The sequence below is a fragment of the Cydia amplana genome, chromosome 14, assembly GCF_948474715.1.
Source record: "Cydia amplana chromosome 14, ilCydAmpl1.1, whole genome shotgun sequence".
NCBI lineage: Eukaryota > Metazoa > Arthropoda > Insecta > Lepidoptera > Tortricidae > Cydia > Cydia amplana.
In genome coordinates, this window is record NC_086082.1 from 4,841,362 (window position 1) to 4,860,114 (window position 18,753).

Genomic DNA, 18,753 nt, shown 5'->3' on the forward strand with positions numbered 1-18,753 from the left:
GAGAGCGCCTTAGCCGCTCCGATATATCTGATGGCGACTGTACCCACGGCGCCATTAACGCTTATAAGGGCCAGTTGCATCAATCGGAGTTAATCAATAAACTCATACATATAAAAAAATAAGGTGAGCGCTTTAACAGTGACAAAAGATTTGGTATAATATGGTATTTGACTACTAGTAAAATCAGTTTATTTTTTCAAGCTGTCAAAACGATTTACCTACTATGGAATTTATATGAAACACCAGCATGTGACGTCACATTCAAATTACCTACTCTTTATAGTTTTATACAGGTTTTAAAATAGAAATACATGTAGTGTCTAAAAATAACTGCTGACTACGTTTCTCTATTAATCTTCTGGTGCTTTATTTCATGCATGGTGTAAAATAATTTATATTATATACAGTCAAATACCCTATTGTCCGTAAGCGTCAATGTTATTTTCATGCTTTATTTGTACACACTAATATAAGCTTTATAACATCACACATAAGGTACAAACCTCGCGGCAGCGGAGGCGGCGGCTCATGGTTATCTATAACGGGGGGTTCTAACGGAGCTTCGGTGATGATCGGCTTCAGGAACTCTATTACTTCGGACGCGCTCGGCTCCCGTACGGAATACACGCAGTCTTTGTAGACGGGGAAAAGGTCTTGAAGCTGCGTACAAATTACATATTATGTAATCATAATAATTGTGAAAACGACGAAGATACTGTTTATGATACAAAGGACGCTATTACTACAAAATTCATCCTTTAACACATTCAGCGCCGAAAACCCCACTGTCGGGTATTTTATGGTTTTGTTCCCAAGCCGGACGACCCGATAGTCGGGATCGTGGCACTACAGCTTTATATGACGAAATTGTGGCGGTCTGACGCGGATGTCTTGTTTGGCTGGGTGGCAATGAATGTGTTAAGAAGGGCAGGCAAGGGCTTATTATGTATTTAAATTGTTACAACCTTGACCTTTGTCAATATATAAGGACTACATTGAGTTGAGATATTAAGATTCAGAAATATATGGAGAGTTAGGAGTTAAGCGAAAGACAAACGGCCCCTAGCAGAATATTACTGTACCTCTTGAGGCAGTACCTTATGAGGCACATTAGAAGTCACCAGGGATAATGTGCCGTCGCCATCAGCGGCCCTCGTCCTCCATAGTTGTGCGAAGAGCGCGGCGCCCGAAGCCCCCAACATAGCCCAAACTCCGACGCAGTCGCGGAGACAGAACATATAACAGAAAGTTAACTGTACCTCTGGAGGCAGATCCTTATGAGGAACATTAGAAGTGGCCAGCAACAGTGTGCCGTCCCCAGCGGCCCTGGTCCGCCAGAGTTGCGCGAACAACGCCGCTCCCGTAGCACCGAGCATGACCCACACTCCGGCGCAGTCGCGGAGAAAGAACATATAACAGAAAGTTAACTGTACCTCTGGAGGCAGATCCTTATGAGGAACATTAGAAGTCGCCAGCAACAGTGTGCCGTCCCCAGCGGCCCTGGTCCGCCATAGTTGCGAGAGAGCGCGGCGCCCGAAGCCCCCAACATAGCCCAAACTCCGACGCAGTCGCGGAGAAAGAACATATAACAGAAAGTTAACTGTACCTCTGGAGGCAGATCCTTATGAGGAACATTAGAAGTGGCCAGCAACAGTGTGCCGTCCCCAGCGGCCCTGGTCCTCCATAGTTGTGCGAAGAGCGCGGCGCCCAAAGCCCCCAACATAGCCCACACTCCGACGCAGTCGCGGAGAAAGAACATATAAGAGAAAGTTAACTGTACCTCTGGAGGCAGATCCTTATGAGGAACATTAGAAGTGGCCAGCAACAGTGTGCCGTCCCCAGCGGCTCTGGTCCGCCAGAGTTGCGCGAACAACGCCGCTCCCGTAGCACCGAGCATGGCCCACACTCCGACGCAGTCGCGGAGAAAGAACATATAACAGAAAGTTAACTGTACCTCTGGAGGCAGATCCTTATGAGGAACATTAGAAGTGGCCAGCAACAGTGTGCCGTCATCAGCGGCCCTGGTCCGCCATAGTTGCGAGAGAGCGCGGCGCCCGAAGCCCCCAACATAGCCCACACTCCGGCGCAGTCGCGGAGAAAGAGCAGAAAGTTAACTGTACCTCTAGAGGCAGATTCTTTAGCGGAACATTAGAAGTGGCCAGCAACAGTGTGCCGTCCCCAGCGGCCCTGGTCCGCCAGAGTTGCGCGAACAACGCCGCTCCCGTTGCACCGAGCATGGCCCACACTCCGGCGCAGTCGCGGAGAAACAGCACGCAGCCGCGATCGGCGCGCCGGCACTCGGAAAACAGCTGAAATAAAACACTCAAGTCAGGTTTGAAGAATGGGGTTACTTTCTTCATCTTCCTCGCGTTGTCCCGGCATTTTGCCACGGCTCATGGGAGCCTGGGGTCCGCTTGGCAACTAATCCCATCTGACCTTCCAACCCAGAGGGTAAGCTAGGCCCTTATTGGGATTAGTCCGGTTTCCTCACGATGTTTTCCTTCACCGAAAAGCGACTGGTAAATATCAAATGATATTTCGTACATACGTTACGTTCCGAAAAAACTCATTGGTACGAGCCGGGGTTTGAACCCGCGACCTCCGGATTGCAAGTCGCACACTCTTACCGCTAGGCCACCAGCGCTTCGTAACTAAATAGGGTTACTTTCTATAGATTTTAAATTGTTTTACAGCAGTTATGAAATTGAACCTCGGCTCGTACAATCGGTATCAATTAGATTATGAAAGTGGCCTAAAATATACATAAATATACTAAAGAATTAATAAGGGGATATATGTATTCCAATATACGGCCATCACAATCTATTTGATGTACGAATATTTTAATATTTACCAATCGCTTGCCGGTGAAAGAAAACATCGTGAGACAACCGGACTAATACCAATAAGGCTTAGTTACCTCTGGGTTGGAAGGTCAGGCGGCCAAGGTGACAATCGCTATCGCTTCGCCATCGAATCGCTTTGTGTCTCTCTATCACTCTTCCATATTAGTGTGACAGTGACAGTTGCGTTTCGTTCGCTACGGCGCGTTAGCGTTGACATGTTGTCTACGGGGCCTGATGAGTCGCTTTCGTAAAAAATAGTGTCTGTGCCAAGTATAGTTTGTAGCTTTCTAGTAGAGCCCGAAGGCTTATCCTATTGTATATTGTTCAGTAAAACCGCACGTGCTACTTACCTGCAAAAAAGGGTCCTAAATATTCTATTTGGCACCTGAGCGCGGGCTAGTCCAATGCTCAAAAAACCAGTATAGGTGCGCTCTCCGATAACGCGTCTTTGTTACGCATCTCGATGACACATTTTAGACTGGTTCTGTAGCGTTCGACTCGCCGGCACTCAGTAACCGAAGTACCGATTTTTTATGCAGGTGGTTGTGGCACGTGGCACGAGCGGTTTTACTTAACAATAGACAATAGGATTAGCCTTCGGGCTCTATTAGAAAGCTACAAACTATACTTACAGTGATGAGCGCCTGTTCCTGCGTAAACGCGTGCACGGAGTGCAGAGTGCTCATACTGAGCTCCTTTACCGTGCAGTGCTCTAACTGCGCTAGCAGGGCTGGCGCTATGTGCGTCTCAGCGCACTCCCCGCTGATCAGCAGCACGCTCGGAGAGAGGGGGGCGACGCCGATCCTGTTAGAAAGTTGAGTATAAGAACTAGAAATGTTGTAGAAAATACTTCCTTTAATTTCCTTTCCTTCCTCCAATTCCTTTTACTTTCCTTTCTCCTAATCCTTCCTCCTTCATTTCCTTTTTAGGGTTCCGTACCCAAAGGGTAAAAACGGGACCCTATTACTAAGACTCCGCTGTCCGTCCGTCCGTCCGTCTGTCACAAGGCTGTATTTCACGAACCGTGATAGCTAGACAGTTGAAATTTTCACAGATGATGTATTTCTGTTGCCGCTATAACAACAAATACTAAAAACAGAATATAATAAAGATTTAAGTGGGGCTCCCATACAACAAACGTGATTTTTGACCGAAGTTAAGCAACGTCGGGCGGGGTCAGTACTTGGATGGGTGACTGTTTTTTTGCTTGTTTTGCCCTATTTTTTGTTGATGGTGCGGAACCCTCCGTGCGCGAGTCCGACTCGCACTTGGCCGGTTTTTCTTATAACACTTTCGAAATGTTTACAAGAAATAAAGAATTTTAATGCTAGGTTTTCCCGTACAATTGTCAAACTTCAGGGGCAGGAGGCGAGACGCATTGCTCGTAGAATGCAACCGCATAGATCTGGAAGGCTGACCAAATATGGGCCTCTCACAAAATGGACTTATCGGATGATAGTAGGAGAGTAATCTTACGGAAAACATTGGGTTCTGTCTTACTTTTTCTCGTGTACGAAGACGTTGTTCATGAGTTCGCCAGCGGCCTGTATCTGCGCGTGCAGCAGTGGCGCCGCGTGCGCCGGCAGCCGCTTGGCGGGCAGCGGGCTGGTGCGCGCGCCAGCCGCTACCAGGGACTGCATGGCTTGGACCAAGTCTTCCCGAGTCACTTCCACCTATGGAGCAAAAGTTTATTAGCGACTCTCACTTATAATTTGTCAAAGGACTGTCTCATTTCAAACATAGAGAGAATCATACTTCCTTTGTCTTACGCTAGTACTACCACCTAAACGAAAATAATGAGTCTGGTTCTTATTTACGACCAACTATACTTGATATTGTTCAGTCAACTCTATTGCCTAGGTAGGGGCACGGCTGGTAGCTACCAAAAGGCTGGTAAAAGACAGCTTAAAGGGGCCCACAGATTTTTTTTTTTCTGGCTTACTCCCTGCAATTTTGCCCAGGGTGAATTTGCCAATGTCGGTGTTGACTTTCACACGTGAGGAGAATGTTCGGTATAATAATTTTGTATTTTTGGAAGGATGTAGTTGGGAAACCCTAAAAACAAATAATTGTTATGAACATCACAGACAAACACATGACGAATACAAAAATTAGCAAAAAAGCGGGAAGCGGGTGACAGAACGTTAGTAGTGCCAACATGAAGGAAGACGATATCGGCCTGTCAGTTGCTCGGAGCTGTCAACTTTTTGTTCTAACTGACAGGCCGAAATCGTCCGGCGGACTGTTAATCAGTGGGCCCATTAAGTTCAGTCAGGCTTACAAAAACAATAACTGAACATGCCTACTGCAAATTCAGAAACTGATCCCTGACTTTTGACAACAAATACCGAGTGCCGTGTCCGGGATTTCATTGGTGAGTCGCAGTTATGTTGCGGTTGGAAGTGAACATGTCAAAGATATATAAATTTCACCCTATCTGAATGGTACCTTAAGGGGCGTTTGACTTGAAACTATTTTACAAAGAGACAAATCAACCAATGGAATAATGCAAGAGATCACTCACATTTTTGGTATCTATTAGTAGCGCGTATTCACTTTCGTACACTTGTGGATAGACTCTTCGCAATGCTTTTAATACTGCTTCTGAACATAACGCCTTTAAATCTGAACCTGTAACAAACAGAATTCGTTTTTTTTTAATTAAATTTAAAATCACTGCAGGTGATTTTTGACTAACATCATCTTCATCAAAGTCTTACCTCCATAACCGCTAGCGACCTGCGCCAGATGATCCAGCGTCTCATCCGAAGGCCTAGGCCTCCAATGACTAGTGTAAATGTCCAATATCTCCCTTCTGGCGGCGGCGTGCGGCGGCGGGAAGTGTAGTTCCCGGTCGAAGCGGCCCGCGCGACGGAGCGCCGGGTCCACAGCATCAAGGCGGTTTGTTGCACCGATTATTATCACTTCGCCTCTGTAACAAATATATAGTCTGTCAAGCCGGATATGTCAGTAGCAATGTAAAGCAAACTAAAGTATGGTATCCCTAGGTAACGAACAAAAAGCAGCAATGTACATCGAACAACGATGAAATGTAAACAAAACAGTTTAAGATAGAGTCTGTGCGGAAAGAGATAAGTCGTGGAATGTATGGGGCCCAATACATTCCACGACTCTTCTCTTTCCACACATACTCTATAAATGACACGCGATTTTCGAACAATTCAAACGTAGTGTTGCTAACCCGCGATTTCTCAAATTTGCCGCCTTTTTCTACTGACAAGGTTTGCTTGACCAAGTATAATACAAAACGTTGAATGAAGAAAGAATGGTGAACCGAACCACGATCTTAGGGCAGACCATGGTTGATAGTGTGGAAGGCAGTCCACCGTATACAGTAGTATCTCTCTTCTTCTTGGACCGTACTAACGTAATAATCGCGTTAGCTGTGGTAAGACATAATTCGTATTATACGTGCTTCAAATTTGACACCTAATATAGATCAAAAATCAAGTCATATCAAAAAATCAAAATTCATTATTTTATTCTAAACCGTTTTTTACAATGGCTGGTGTCTCCCAGTATGTTATTTACAAAATAACCTGTGCTAGGAGGCACCGCAAAATAGATTGCGCTGTTCTGCCTCTTACATTATGTAGTAACCTTGGTTGTCAAAATGTCTGGTAATCCAGTTACCACAAAACAAACGGCGTCGTACAGCACTATCTTCTTTATTACAGTAAAGTTAATAACTATTTAATTATAATCATACCTGTCACACAATCCGTCCATCTCAGCAAGCAGGGTGCCAACGACGCTGGCGTGGACTTGGTCCTGTCGGACGCTACGTACGGGCGCGAGTGCGTCTATCTCGTCGAAGAATATTATGGACGGCTTCATCTTGCTCGCCTACCGAGAAACACAGGAAAAAACACAACATGAAATTAAAAACAATCACCATCCTCATCAAGGAAGCAACCTTCCTTCTCCCCACTAAACTACATTCGTTAGCATTAGCTCCGACTATACCATCCGCAAACCGAACTGACGACCGATATCATATTATATTACCATCTCTATCATTCTTACTTCGACTGTGCAAGTGTGAAGGAGAACACTGATTTAAACTTTCACGATTTTTACACATTATTAAATTATACAACGGGACTTAATCGCGTATCTAAGTTTTAAGATTTACCTCCGACGTTTCGAGGACGGCGTTGTCCCCGTGGTCTCGGAGAAGACTGGCTTAAGTTGACATCAGCATCGTCTTACCGCGCGAGTTCGAAAAACTTAGATACGCGATTAAGTCCCGTTGTATAATTCAATAATGTGAAGGAGAAGTTTTCAAAAATTCAACATTATTTATTGCATGTGATTTTCACACATAGCTACATACAACAATAAACATACAAGAATTACACATAAACACAACATATACACATTAGAATTGACAAATAGATATAAGTAATACAGTGGTAGCCAAACTCTCAATTTTTGCTACCACTGTATCACACTTGTAGGGGAATGTAGTCCCTCACAGTGTCACAGTTTTACGACCCCGTTTGTCAGTTTGGTTTGCGGATAGTATAGTAGTATCTAGCCAGTTACTCATGGGCCGTGGAATAAGACGCGCGCGACTAACTAAAAAGTACTAGGAAATAAGAAGTCTCGAAGAGGGCCCTGTTTAAACCCTTCCTTATAAAGAAGGCCACCTTACTTTCTACCCCCCACAAAACTACATTCGTTTACCAATTCCTTGTCAGTGCCTGATGGACCGTGAAATGCTGCGCGCCCGAGTAAAAGGTGCAGAGGATAAGAACAAAAGATTTTTATATAACATACCTGTTGGAATAGTAGCTTCAAATGCCTCTCACTCTCCCCCACCCATTTCTTCAAGCAATCCGCCCCCTTTCTCATAAAGAAGGCCACCTTTCTGCCCCCAACCAGGCTACACTCGTTCGCCAGCGCTCTGGCCAACAGCGTCTTGCCCGTGCCCGGTGGACCGTGGAACAGGACCCCTTTGGCTGGCCTTGTGTTGAACTTGCTGAACAAGTCTGGGTACATTAGGGGGAATAGGACCATTTCGCGGAGGCATTTTATGTGCTCTTCTAAACCACCGACCTGTTGAAAGAGCAATGTAATTAAATGATTATGCTCCGTATAGGAAACTTAAATAATTCACGGGCCTAATTCCATTTGAAAAAGTTTTTAAATAAAAAAAAGTAATATCTTACGGATGAGAATCTGACGCTTCCATCGACTTCCACAGGCTGTATGTCTCTTAGTGCTCTATCGTCTTTCTTGTCGTCTGTTGATTTGGATTTTTGCCTAAAAAGAAACATATGAATAGAATAGAATAGAAATCATTTATTCAGACAACACATCAATACAAACAAAACACATTGCAGATACAAGGCAAAGATAAACAAATCAGCGGATATAGTATAAAGATGTGAAGCCGAAATGGTCTCCACTCAGCAATGCAGCTGGCACGACTAGCGTGGCCAACGGCGCTGGTTTTCTGTGGAGCCAGTGGAGTGTGCGGGACAGCATGCAGTGCAGGACACGTTGTGGACGACGGGAACAAATAATATTTAATACTATTATAAATAAATATATATCAAAAAAATATTATATATAAATATACATAACCTATATATAAAATCATGTCTTAGGGGTGTATCCATACGTGCTATAGCGAAGCCAAAATCATCTGTCCTGTCTAATGGGAGCAATAAAGTACCAGCCAAGATATACTGGGCTTGTTGCTTAAGGGCGTCATGAGTCGGAAAGATGATATTTGGCTTCCATGTTGAGAATAGCATCATTTTGATGGGAATACAATAAGGCATAGACGGAAAATTCTAGTCGATTTCTCCTCTAAATGAGATTATTTGTCTTTCCTTTGGCCTTTGGGTAAATTGCAGATGATTTATGCATTGCTGTTTAGACAACGGATTTAGTGACTGGATGACCGATGCGTGAGCGGCACGACGTCCCACATTTTTGGCAGAGAACACGACACCTTCTGCTATCAAAAGCATGCTTCAACATTCCTATGTGCTCCTGCACAGAATAAGTAATAGTAGGTACAATCATACAGAACGGCCACGCACCGCCCCGCCCCGACTCGCGTTACCTCGCCCCGCGACTGGCCGCGACATGAATCTGGCGGACTTCTGGCGTCCTCTCAGTAAAGCGTGCCGCGCACACATAAATGCAAATGATTTTTTTATGTATGGCGTGTCCGCCCTGTGATAGGAGTGAAAGCGCAATAACATGTGTCTTCATATGGTCTTACCTGCCCTTGGTCTTCTTCTTCATGGTAACGTTAAGGTCCTCGTCGGTGTCCGAGCTGCATGTGCTGCTGCTGCTCGACGGGGATTGAGCTGAGAAACAACTTTTACATTAACTGGGCCCATATCACTAACCACGCCTTTGTGTCAAAATAGAGGCGACCTTAAGGTTGTCACATACGACGCAGACTGGTACAGTCGCCATCAGATATATCGGAGCGGCTAAGGCGCTCACCAATATCTGAACACGCCTCTAACGCCCTGGCAATAGAGGCGTGTTCAGATATTTGTACAAATTGATCTCATGACTTTGGAATTTAAATCTCTATGGTTAACATATAAGACGCAGAATAATTAATTCAAATAATTCTTTCTTCAGGATTGCAGTGAGGTCAAAAATATCATACCGCTTTTATTAAGTTGTAGCCCCAAAAGTTTCAATTTGAAAAATAGAATCTATCCATAGAATTAAAGTTCGAGTTACGAATTAGAGTGATATCGCTCTTCATAGGAATAAATGAACTAACAAAATATATAATAATAACAACAAAATTCTGTACCTGCGTGGTATGTGACAAGCTGTAACCTTCTAAATGCTAACGACGTACAGAACCGATGGATTAACTTTCCATAACAGATTATTTTAAGTACGACTTTTGACCCCTTTATATTTTGTATTTTTTTACACAACCTCAAAACATCCTTAGCTAAAGTCTGTTCGGAAAGAGAAGAGTCGTGGAATGTATTGGGCCCCATACATTCCACGAGTCTTCTCTTTCCGCCCAGACTATTCGTGTATATGGCCCAAACTATTCAACATGCCACCCTTTTAGCGCATTCATAATCGTACGTTTAAGAAAAGGGAGGGCTTACATCTGATAGTTTTCCTACGGAGGATTTTGGGTTTCCTCTCGCGGAGGCAGTAAGGCTTCTTCCGTATGGTAAAAGTTTTCGCTGAAACAAAACGTACCGTAAGTGCCTAGGTTCTGCGACTGCCTTTTACATATATTTTATATCTATAAACCAGTGCTTCCCGCTTCCACTAATTCAGTGTATGTCTAACTCTGGTTCGCGACCCCCTGGAGACCCCATATGCTCGCAAACCCTTGGTAAAGATTTTTTTTTATAATAAACTGATCGGCGAGTGGCTCTAGTCACACCTGATGAAAAGTGAAGACAGAGCCTAAGATGGAGCTCACAGGTTCAGTAATAGCCTATTCACTCTTGCTTAGCAACAATAACAATACAAGTTTCAAATAGCGGAGGATAGAGGGTCGTTAAAAGTTTTTCACGCCACTGTTAGGAAATGTGGCAATAGATGGTTTAAATCTTGACTAGAAAGTAGCGCTTAGTTGTACACCTGACCCAACAGTCCAACAATGTTTTAGATGTACTACGCTTTTACTTTCTACTCAAGTAGCAGCCGTGAAAATCATTTTGTAATAACTCGGCCGACAGAGTAATAGATGGACACGTATCTTCGAGGGCCTCCCCTAGTGGGTCGCCTCTAAACTATTAACTCGTCCATCTATGGGTCACTTTCTAGCCTCTTCAACAATGTACTATTAAACCACGTCGCAACATAAAAAAGTTTGGAAATCACTTTTTATTATTTTTTATTTATAAAGTGTTTTCCAAATTTTTGGAAAACACTGCACTGATTCGTCGACATGTTACGAAGCGCACTAATTTATAGATTTAAAAATATATGTCGTATTTGGTCGCAAAATTAAGGTCCATTTTGCATATACATGTATGATATACATGCAATTTGTTTTAGCCTTCACCTGGCATGCTTGTGGTTATATACGTAATATACGGGTCAAACAACACACAAACTAATCTAAATACGCATACGTCACAAATAAGCCTTCCTGATCAGTGTTAAGTGCAAACGTTTTTTTTATCGTACATTTTTTTCAGTTTTGGTTATTTATATATTTTTGCGTAAGCGACATCACAAATTTCAATACTTCTTACAGGATTAAATGCAAGATCAAGTATAGATAGGTATACTATGTACACAAAAATAGGAGCGTTTTTCCATAGCACCCGATTGACATATGTATGTGTTACGCCTTATTACAATTTTAGATCGTATTTTCAATAACATACTAAAGATTAAAGATCGTTTATTCAAGTAGGCATATTACAATGCGCTTATGAACGTCAAATAAAGCTACACCGGCTCCAACCCTACACCTCTGCCTCGAGGAGATTTAATTGGAGGAGGGTATCCCAATATGGGACCGGCAACAAACTCGGCGTAAGTTCAGATCGAGAGCGGTGTAAAAACGCTTTTAGGTCACACATGCTACTTACTGTAAGGTATTGTTACTCGGCTGTTGGTCGAATTTTGCCTACTTATAGGTTCGCGTCGAATGGTCCCTATGACAGGTCCTTGAAGTCTCTTTTGGCTGGCCTTAATTGGAGAAATATGTTTTTCCGTACTTTTATTACTTAAACATTACATTTCTCGAAATATATCAACTTTCAAAATATGTCTACAAACATTTTACGCGACATTTACTCCATATAAAAACCGGACAAGTGCGAGTCGGACTCGCCCACCGACGGTTCCGTACTTTTCAGTATTTGCTATTATGGCGGCAACAGAAATACATCTGGGAAAATTTCAACTGTCTATCACGGTTCATGAGACACAGCCTGGTGACAGACAGACGGAAAGTGGAGTCTTAGTAATAGGGTCCCGTTTTGGTATCAGCGTAATTCGTCCCATTCGTTTTTCGTTCATTTCTTATGTCCGTCTCATTCTGTGTTCGTCACTCATTCTTTATTCGTCTCGATCGCTATATGTCCCTATCGTCTTAAGTACAATTATGTAACCTGTCTCTTTCTTAACAAGTCTTTTTCGTTTTTCGTCACGGTCTTCCTAGGACTCATTCTTTCTTATTCCCTTTCGATTTTTGTCTCATTCACTTATTCGTCTCATTTTTTTTCATGCATTCGTTATTAGTCACATTCGTGATTAGTCTCATTCATTTTCAGTCTAATTCTAAGTTCGTTACATTCGTTTTGCGTCTCGGTCACTATTTGTAACTATGAAAATTAACTATCTTAAGTATCTTAAGTCCCAGACCCTTCAGGGCCCTCATTTTTTTCCGTTTTGTATATGTACGGGACATATAAACTTCAATTTGTTTATGAATTCCGATCCGGAGGACATACGAATAGCAACTAAGACCTACTAGTACGGGACGATTAGCGAACGTGCCCAAAAAAGAACGGAACGAGTTACCATTAAAGACAAAAAAAGAGTGAGACGAATAACGAAAGTGACTAAAGATAAAGTGCGAATGATACCAAAAAAGAGAGACACAAACAAAGACATAGTCCTAGGAAGACCGTGACGAAAAACGAAAAAGACTTGCTAAGAAAGAGACAGGTTACATAATTGTACTTAAGACGATAGGGACATATAGCGATCGAGACGAATAAAGAATGAGTGACGAACACAGAATGAGACGGACATAAGAAATGAACGAAAAACGAATGGGACGAATTACGCTGATACCCCCGTTTTTACCCTTTGGGTACGGAACCAGGGTTTGAAATTATCGAGATATTTGATAATTATTCGTTAAATATCGGATAATTATCCCAGGTATGGATGGTGATGTTTATTTTCTTTGAATACTTTGATAGTAAAAAGTAAAAACATATTGGGGCGTTTTCTATTTTTTTATACATTTTATTAGACCTTATTATCAAATCGATAATTATCAGGCATAAAAATCACGATAATTATCAAGATAACTATCATTGATAATTATCCTTTCGAACCCTGTACCACAGAATAAATAATAGTACTAAGTACAGAAGAGTCACTCTCTAACAAAACGCGTCTGTTACGATCAGCACAGATATGGCCGCTAGGTGGCGCCAGCGGAGGCTTTCCCCAAAATTGGGGCCTAACGGATGTACTTTTAGCTACCTGTAGCAAAGCGACGAAATCGCGGAGTGAGACACGCCTGCCTGTACGGAACCCTAATAAAAATGGACTGTCACAGGGACCAATCGTTCGGCGCGCGAGGTGTAAGAACTGACCTCGGCCGCGGGTCTCGCGCTGCGCTATCTGCACGAAGGCCGGCTTGGGCTGCCGCGAGCGGGTGGAGCGCCGCGGCGCGCGCCGCAGCGTCAGCTCCGAGCTCGACTCCGATGAAGACTCCGTCACTATACACACACCCACGCATTTGTGACAACATTTCACGTGATATTAATGCGGTGGGGTTTAAAAAAAACAACGGGTTGCACTCCGGGAGTGCCGGCAGAAGTGAAAACTCAATCACTATTGCAAAATGTCTGCAGCACTATGTATAATTGAGGTTAACGCCATCTAGCGTTATTTCGTCGCATTACTTGAAAGCCCTAAGCACATCACTGTTAGTACTCGAGTTATATTAATACCAGTTAGAGGGAAACTCACTAGGTGGCATTTAAATCAATAAAGAAAAACTCAATGACATTGTAACAGTTTTTCGATCAGGGCTATAACCGCGAGAATCGAAGTTCGCAAATAGCAGGCATCTTTCTTTGTCACTCCAATGACGCCTTTATTGGAGTAAAAGAGAAAGATGCCCGCAATTTGCGAATTTCGGTTTTGGCGGTAAGCCCTCAGGTCACGTGTCCGTCTTACGGTCACGTGATCTGTCGCGAGTTTAACATTTTTTCCCCACCTCAAAAAGTGCACAGCGCCGCTAAAGAAGTTTTCACTTCAAAAAAAAACAACGATCGCTGAGCAGAATTAATACTAAATAACATACCTACATAAACGTCTCCACATGTGACATACAACGGGTAGAGGTATCTTATTGCGAGCGGGGCTTAGGGCTCATTTAGACGGTACGAGAACTCGCATGCGGGTTTCACTACATTGCATCATTTGATCGGTCGGCTGAATTGATGTAACCTCAATTGAATGGTCCGCAATATAACCAAAATCGTATTCGAGATCGCGCCGTCTAAATAAGCCCTTAGGCTTTTATTAACGACGCTCGAATACTACGCTATAAGGTATCTTTATCCGTGGAACGACACATATACTTCGCGAATCGCGGTATAGTAGCGAGTACTGATTGCCTGCGAAACGCAAGTGTGATGAATTTATAGTCAAGGTCATTAAAAAAAAATCCCCACTTTAATCCTTTAAATACGGGGAAAGGATACGCATATTTTTAAGGCCACCAAAATCACGGTTTTGGAAATGTTCTGACAAATGCTCAACCTTACTCCACAACCCTCCACTACAAATTACGACTTTATGTTAAAATTACAAAGCTCATATTTCACTAAAGTACAGTCTCCTTCAAGAATCCTTTTAGTAAATGTATGTTATCCCAATCTATAACCATTTTAAATACATAGTAATACAAATTATGTAATGAATTTAGTATGTTGTACACACCTGAAGATTATCAGACCATTTTTTCATTACCAAATATATCACATTCATTTTAATGTACTAATGTTTTGTAAAAGCACTTTTGTAATTTTTAAAGTTCATTTTTCAAAACAAAATGTAGATAGGTTAGGGAATGTAAGATAGAAAATATGTAAAAGAAATTTTAATTTAGGTACTTTGTAAAACACTAAATAACATTTAAAAATTAAGGACAATACACAACTAAATTTGCATCAAACTGGGTCAAACACAAAACGAAAAACATATAAAAACAACACGAAAACAATTCCCAAAAAAATCTGTACAATGAAGTTTCAAAAGTGACAACCTGTCATATCCACAATGATAGACCATAAACATAAGTTTCAAATAGAAAAGGTTACATACCTGTGTCTTGTTGGCTATCCTCTTTCTTTTGCCGGCGACGACCGCGCCCTCTAGTGGACCGAGCAGGTCCTTGATTGCTACAATATCAATAAAATAATAATAAAATAAAGCAAGTAAAATTTAAATGAATTCAAGACACTGCTAGATTTCTATCAGGTTAAATGAACAAACTAAGCTTATGATTTCACAGCTGTTCAAAAACCATCAGAACGATATTTAGTCATACCTACGTCACTTTCCTATTACTTTAAGTCCAAATTATCTGAATAGGAAATCCACACATAACTGCCTCGCGAAGAAAGAAATTGCCGCGCAAAGCAGCTCGGTACGGGTTGGCCGAGGCACACGGCCTCTTTGCCTCGGGGGAGGCAAGTCTGACAGGCTGAGCTGCTACCGCGAACCATTTATTTTATTCGTTCGTCTATATACCTCTCTATATCTCGAACATCGAACTATCGAGACCAATAGTTTAAAGAGCAACAACCTTCATTTGATTCCAAACTTTCGTAAAGCTGATTATGACAGCATAAATAAATATTTAGATCGTCAAAACTGGGATGAATTATTTGGACAATGTGACGATGTTAATGAAATGGTATCAACGTTCTATGAAGTACTTAACGATGCAATTATGTTACTGGTCCCTTTTTCTAAAAAAAAACATTCGAATACATATCCAATTTGGTTTAATCGTACTCTTATAAAACTATTAAAAGAAAAAAATAAAGCAAGAAAACGTTACAAAAAATTTAATAATCCGCGAGACCTAATTGAATTTAAGTTACTAAGAAAAAGATGTGACACTTATGCAATCTCTTGCTATAATTCTTATATTTCTCACGTTGAGAATAATATACATAATAATCCAAAATATTTCTGGTCCTTCATAAAAGCAAAACGAGGAGGTGTGAGTAGCTTTCCTGCTTCGATGACAGATGGGGTTACTGTAAGCTCGGAAGGATCAGAGATTTGTAATTTATTTGCTCAATACTTTTCATCAGTTTACAGGGAGGATGACAGCAATAACTTTAATATGGCCGGTGTCATAAGATCATCTGAATGTCTTAATAACGTAACATTAAATCTTGACTCGATCAATAAAAAACTGAAACACCTTGATGCTGCTAAAGGGGCTGGCCCTGACGGCATCCCCCCATTTTTTATATCTAATTGCTCAAAAACATTATCTTATCCGTTATATATTATTTATCGTGAATCGCTTGTAACTGGTATTTTTCCAGATATATGGAAAAGGGCTAAAGTTATCCCAATACACAAGGCCGAGGATATTAGTGTAGTAAAGAATTATAGACCTATATCTATACTTTCTACTTTTGCCAAAATCTTCGAATCCCTTATCTGTCCTTTTATTCAATGTCACTTCAAACAGTATATAACTGAACACCAACATGGTTTTGTCCCTGCGCGGTCAACTTTCACCAATCTTGCCTCCTTCTCTGAGCTTGTCACTAAGGCTGTTGATATTAATAAGCAGATCGACGTCATCTATACCGACTTTAGCAAGGCATTTGACCGAGTTTCTCATATGGTCTTGATTCAGAAGCTTTCTTCCTACGGCGTCACGGGTCCTTTACTAAAATGGATTGAGTCATATCTCCATAATCGATCATTTTATGTAGTTATTAATGGTTTCTCTTCTCAGACTTATAATATCCCTTCAGGTGTTCCACAAGGCTCCCACCTTGGTCCTATATTATTCAATATATTTATTAATGATTTGCCCGCCCAATTTCATCACTCCATCCCGTTCATGTATGCAGACGATCTCAAATTTGCTAGAGTGGTAACTTGTCCTTCCGATGTCGCCCTTCTCCAGGATGACATTGAAAGGCTTAGTAAATGGTGTTCAGAAAATGGTATGTCTCTTAATGCCAAAAAATGCTCCTCTATTAGTTTTACTCGTAAGATCAATATAGTTTCTTCGTCATATCATATCGCTGGTGAATGTCTTCCTAAAGTGCAAACCATACGTGACCTAGGAATTATCTTTGATACAAAACTTACATTCGTTCCTCACATCGATGCAATAGTAAAAAAAGCTTCATGTATGTTAGGATTCGTCATAAGAAATGGAAAGGTATTTCGTAGGATACAAACCAAAAAACTTCTCTATTATAGTCTAGTATGTAGTCACCTAGAGTATGGTAGTATCGTCTGGCGACCACATTATGCAACTCATTGTCTTCGGATTGAAAGATTGCAAAAAAGATTTATGTGGCACCTTGCTCGATCGGTAGGTCTTGCGAAAAGATCTTTCTCTTATAAGGATAGGTTAAAACTTTTTAAAATGTTATCTCTTGAGAACCGTAGAGATTTACTAGATTTAAAATTTCTCACTAAGCTTATAAGAAACAGTATAGATTGTCCACAACTCTTGAGTAGCTTTCGTTTCTCTGTACCTAGAAGAATACCGCGTTTTGCTATCAAACCAATGTCTCGCCCTCAGCGCCGAACTGTGTTAGGGTCAAACTCCCCAGTACCACGCTTGAGCAATTTACTCAATAGATATAGTAACAGGTTTGATGTTCACTTTGACTCTCTGACAAAAATTAGAAATTTATTCATTAGTAGTTAGTATATTTAGTTTTAATTCCATATTTAGTTATATACCTACTTAACCAGTCTACATCGTGGTTGCGCTTTGCTCCTTATTCTATAGTAATAAGGTGTTCAAATGTGGCTTTGTTGTTGAATTTGCTTTTTTAATTTTTGCATGTGGTGTTTACCAGTAATTAGTTATACATTCAGCATGTTATTTAAGTTTGTATTGATGTACTTAAGCCTCAATGTAATAACTGTTGGTGAACCTTAAAATAAAAAAAAAAAAAAAAAAAATAATAATAACATCGGGAAGCGCTGGTGGCCTAGCGGTAAGTTCGTGTGACTTGCAATCCGGAGGTCGCGGGTTCGAACGCTGGCTCGTACCAATGAGTTTTTCGAAACTTATGTATGAAATATCATTTGATATTTACGAGTCGCTTTTCGGTGAAGGAAAACATCGTGAGGAAACCGGACTAATCCCAATACGGGCCTAGTTTACCCTCTGGGTTGGAACTGTTGGAAGGTCAGATGGCAGTCGCTTTCGTAAAAACTAGTGCCCACGCTAATTACTGGGATTAGTTGCCAAGCGGACCCCAGGCTCCCATGAGCCGTGGCAAAATGCCGGGACAACGCGAGGAAGAAGATGAATAAAAGAAAAAAATGTATAGCCCGACTAAAGGCTAAATATAAAATCCTTGGAGGATACAACTAAACGGAGTAGCCATTAACAGGCTTTCCCCTCTGTCGAAAATAGGCGGCCAACGGTCATACACAATGTATGGACTGACGTTTATCTGACATGGCTATTTTTACGTTACGCATACATTTGACGTTCCCCTCCCCCGCAAAAATCGGCAGACTGTTTTGTACAGAAAATTACAGACATGGCGTCTCCGTTTGATTATATCCTCCAAGATAAAATCTAACCTTTCACTATCCTGTCCATTTTCAGCCGGCTGCTCGGGCGCCTCTTCTTTTTTTACTCCGCTCGTGTCCATATTGGCATTATCGTTTTCCTCCACCGCTGGCTTCTTTTCTATCACCGTCTGGTTGTTATCCCCTTCCGAATCTGACTCTGTGGCATCCTGATCAAATAAAATGCTATAATCTATGGTAATCTAATCTAACCCTTCGCGTGGCAAACATTCGCATTTGTATATTTGAAAGAAAGAAAAAGAAGACGGCCATTGGCACGCTGGGCTGACGACATTATTAAAGTAGTGGGGGTCAACTGGATATGGGAGGCCCAAGACCGCACAAAATGGAAAAAGCTGGAAGA

The 18,753-nt window shown here is 41.7% G+C and overlaps 1 protein-coding gene across 1 annotated transcript in view; it reads right to left on the reverse strand.

Moving 5' to 3' along the window:
• Positions 1–18,753, reverse strand: part of LOC134653936 (ATPase family AAA domain-containing protein 2-like) — a 31,538-nt gene that overhangs the window by 7,992 nt on the left and 4,793 nt on the right. The window contains exons 7-20 of the mRNA XM_063509306.1: positions 18,402–18,559; positions 14,913–14,989; positions 13,172–13,297; positions 9,977–10,057; positions 9,109–9,196; positions 8,042–8,135; positions 7,650–7,928; positions 6,577–6,713; positions 5,567–5,778; positions 5,371–5,477; positions 4,347–4,519; positions 3,479–3,650; positions 2,121–2,309; positions 504–660 (exon numbers count right to left, since the gene is read on the reverse strand). Coding sequence (XP_063365376.1) covers positions 504–660; positions 2,121–2,309; positions 3,479–3,650; positions 4,347–4,519; positions 5,371–5,477; positions 5,567–5,778; positions 6,577–6,713; positions 7,650–7,928; positions 8,042–8,135; positions 9,109–9,196; positions 9,977–10,057; positions 13,172–13,297; positions 14,913–14,989; positions 18,402–18,559 — 2,050 coding nt within the window. The remainder of the gene's footprint in view (positions 1–503; positions 661–2,120; positions 2,310–3,478; positions 3,651–4,346; positions 4,520–5,370; positions 5,478–5,566; positions 5,779–6,576; positions 6,714–7,649; positions 7,929–8,041; positions 8,136–9,108; positions 9,197–9,976; positions 10,058–13,171; positions 13,298–14,912; positions 14,990–18,401; positions 18,560–18,753) is intronic.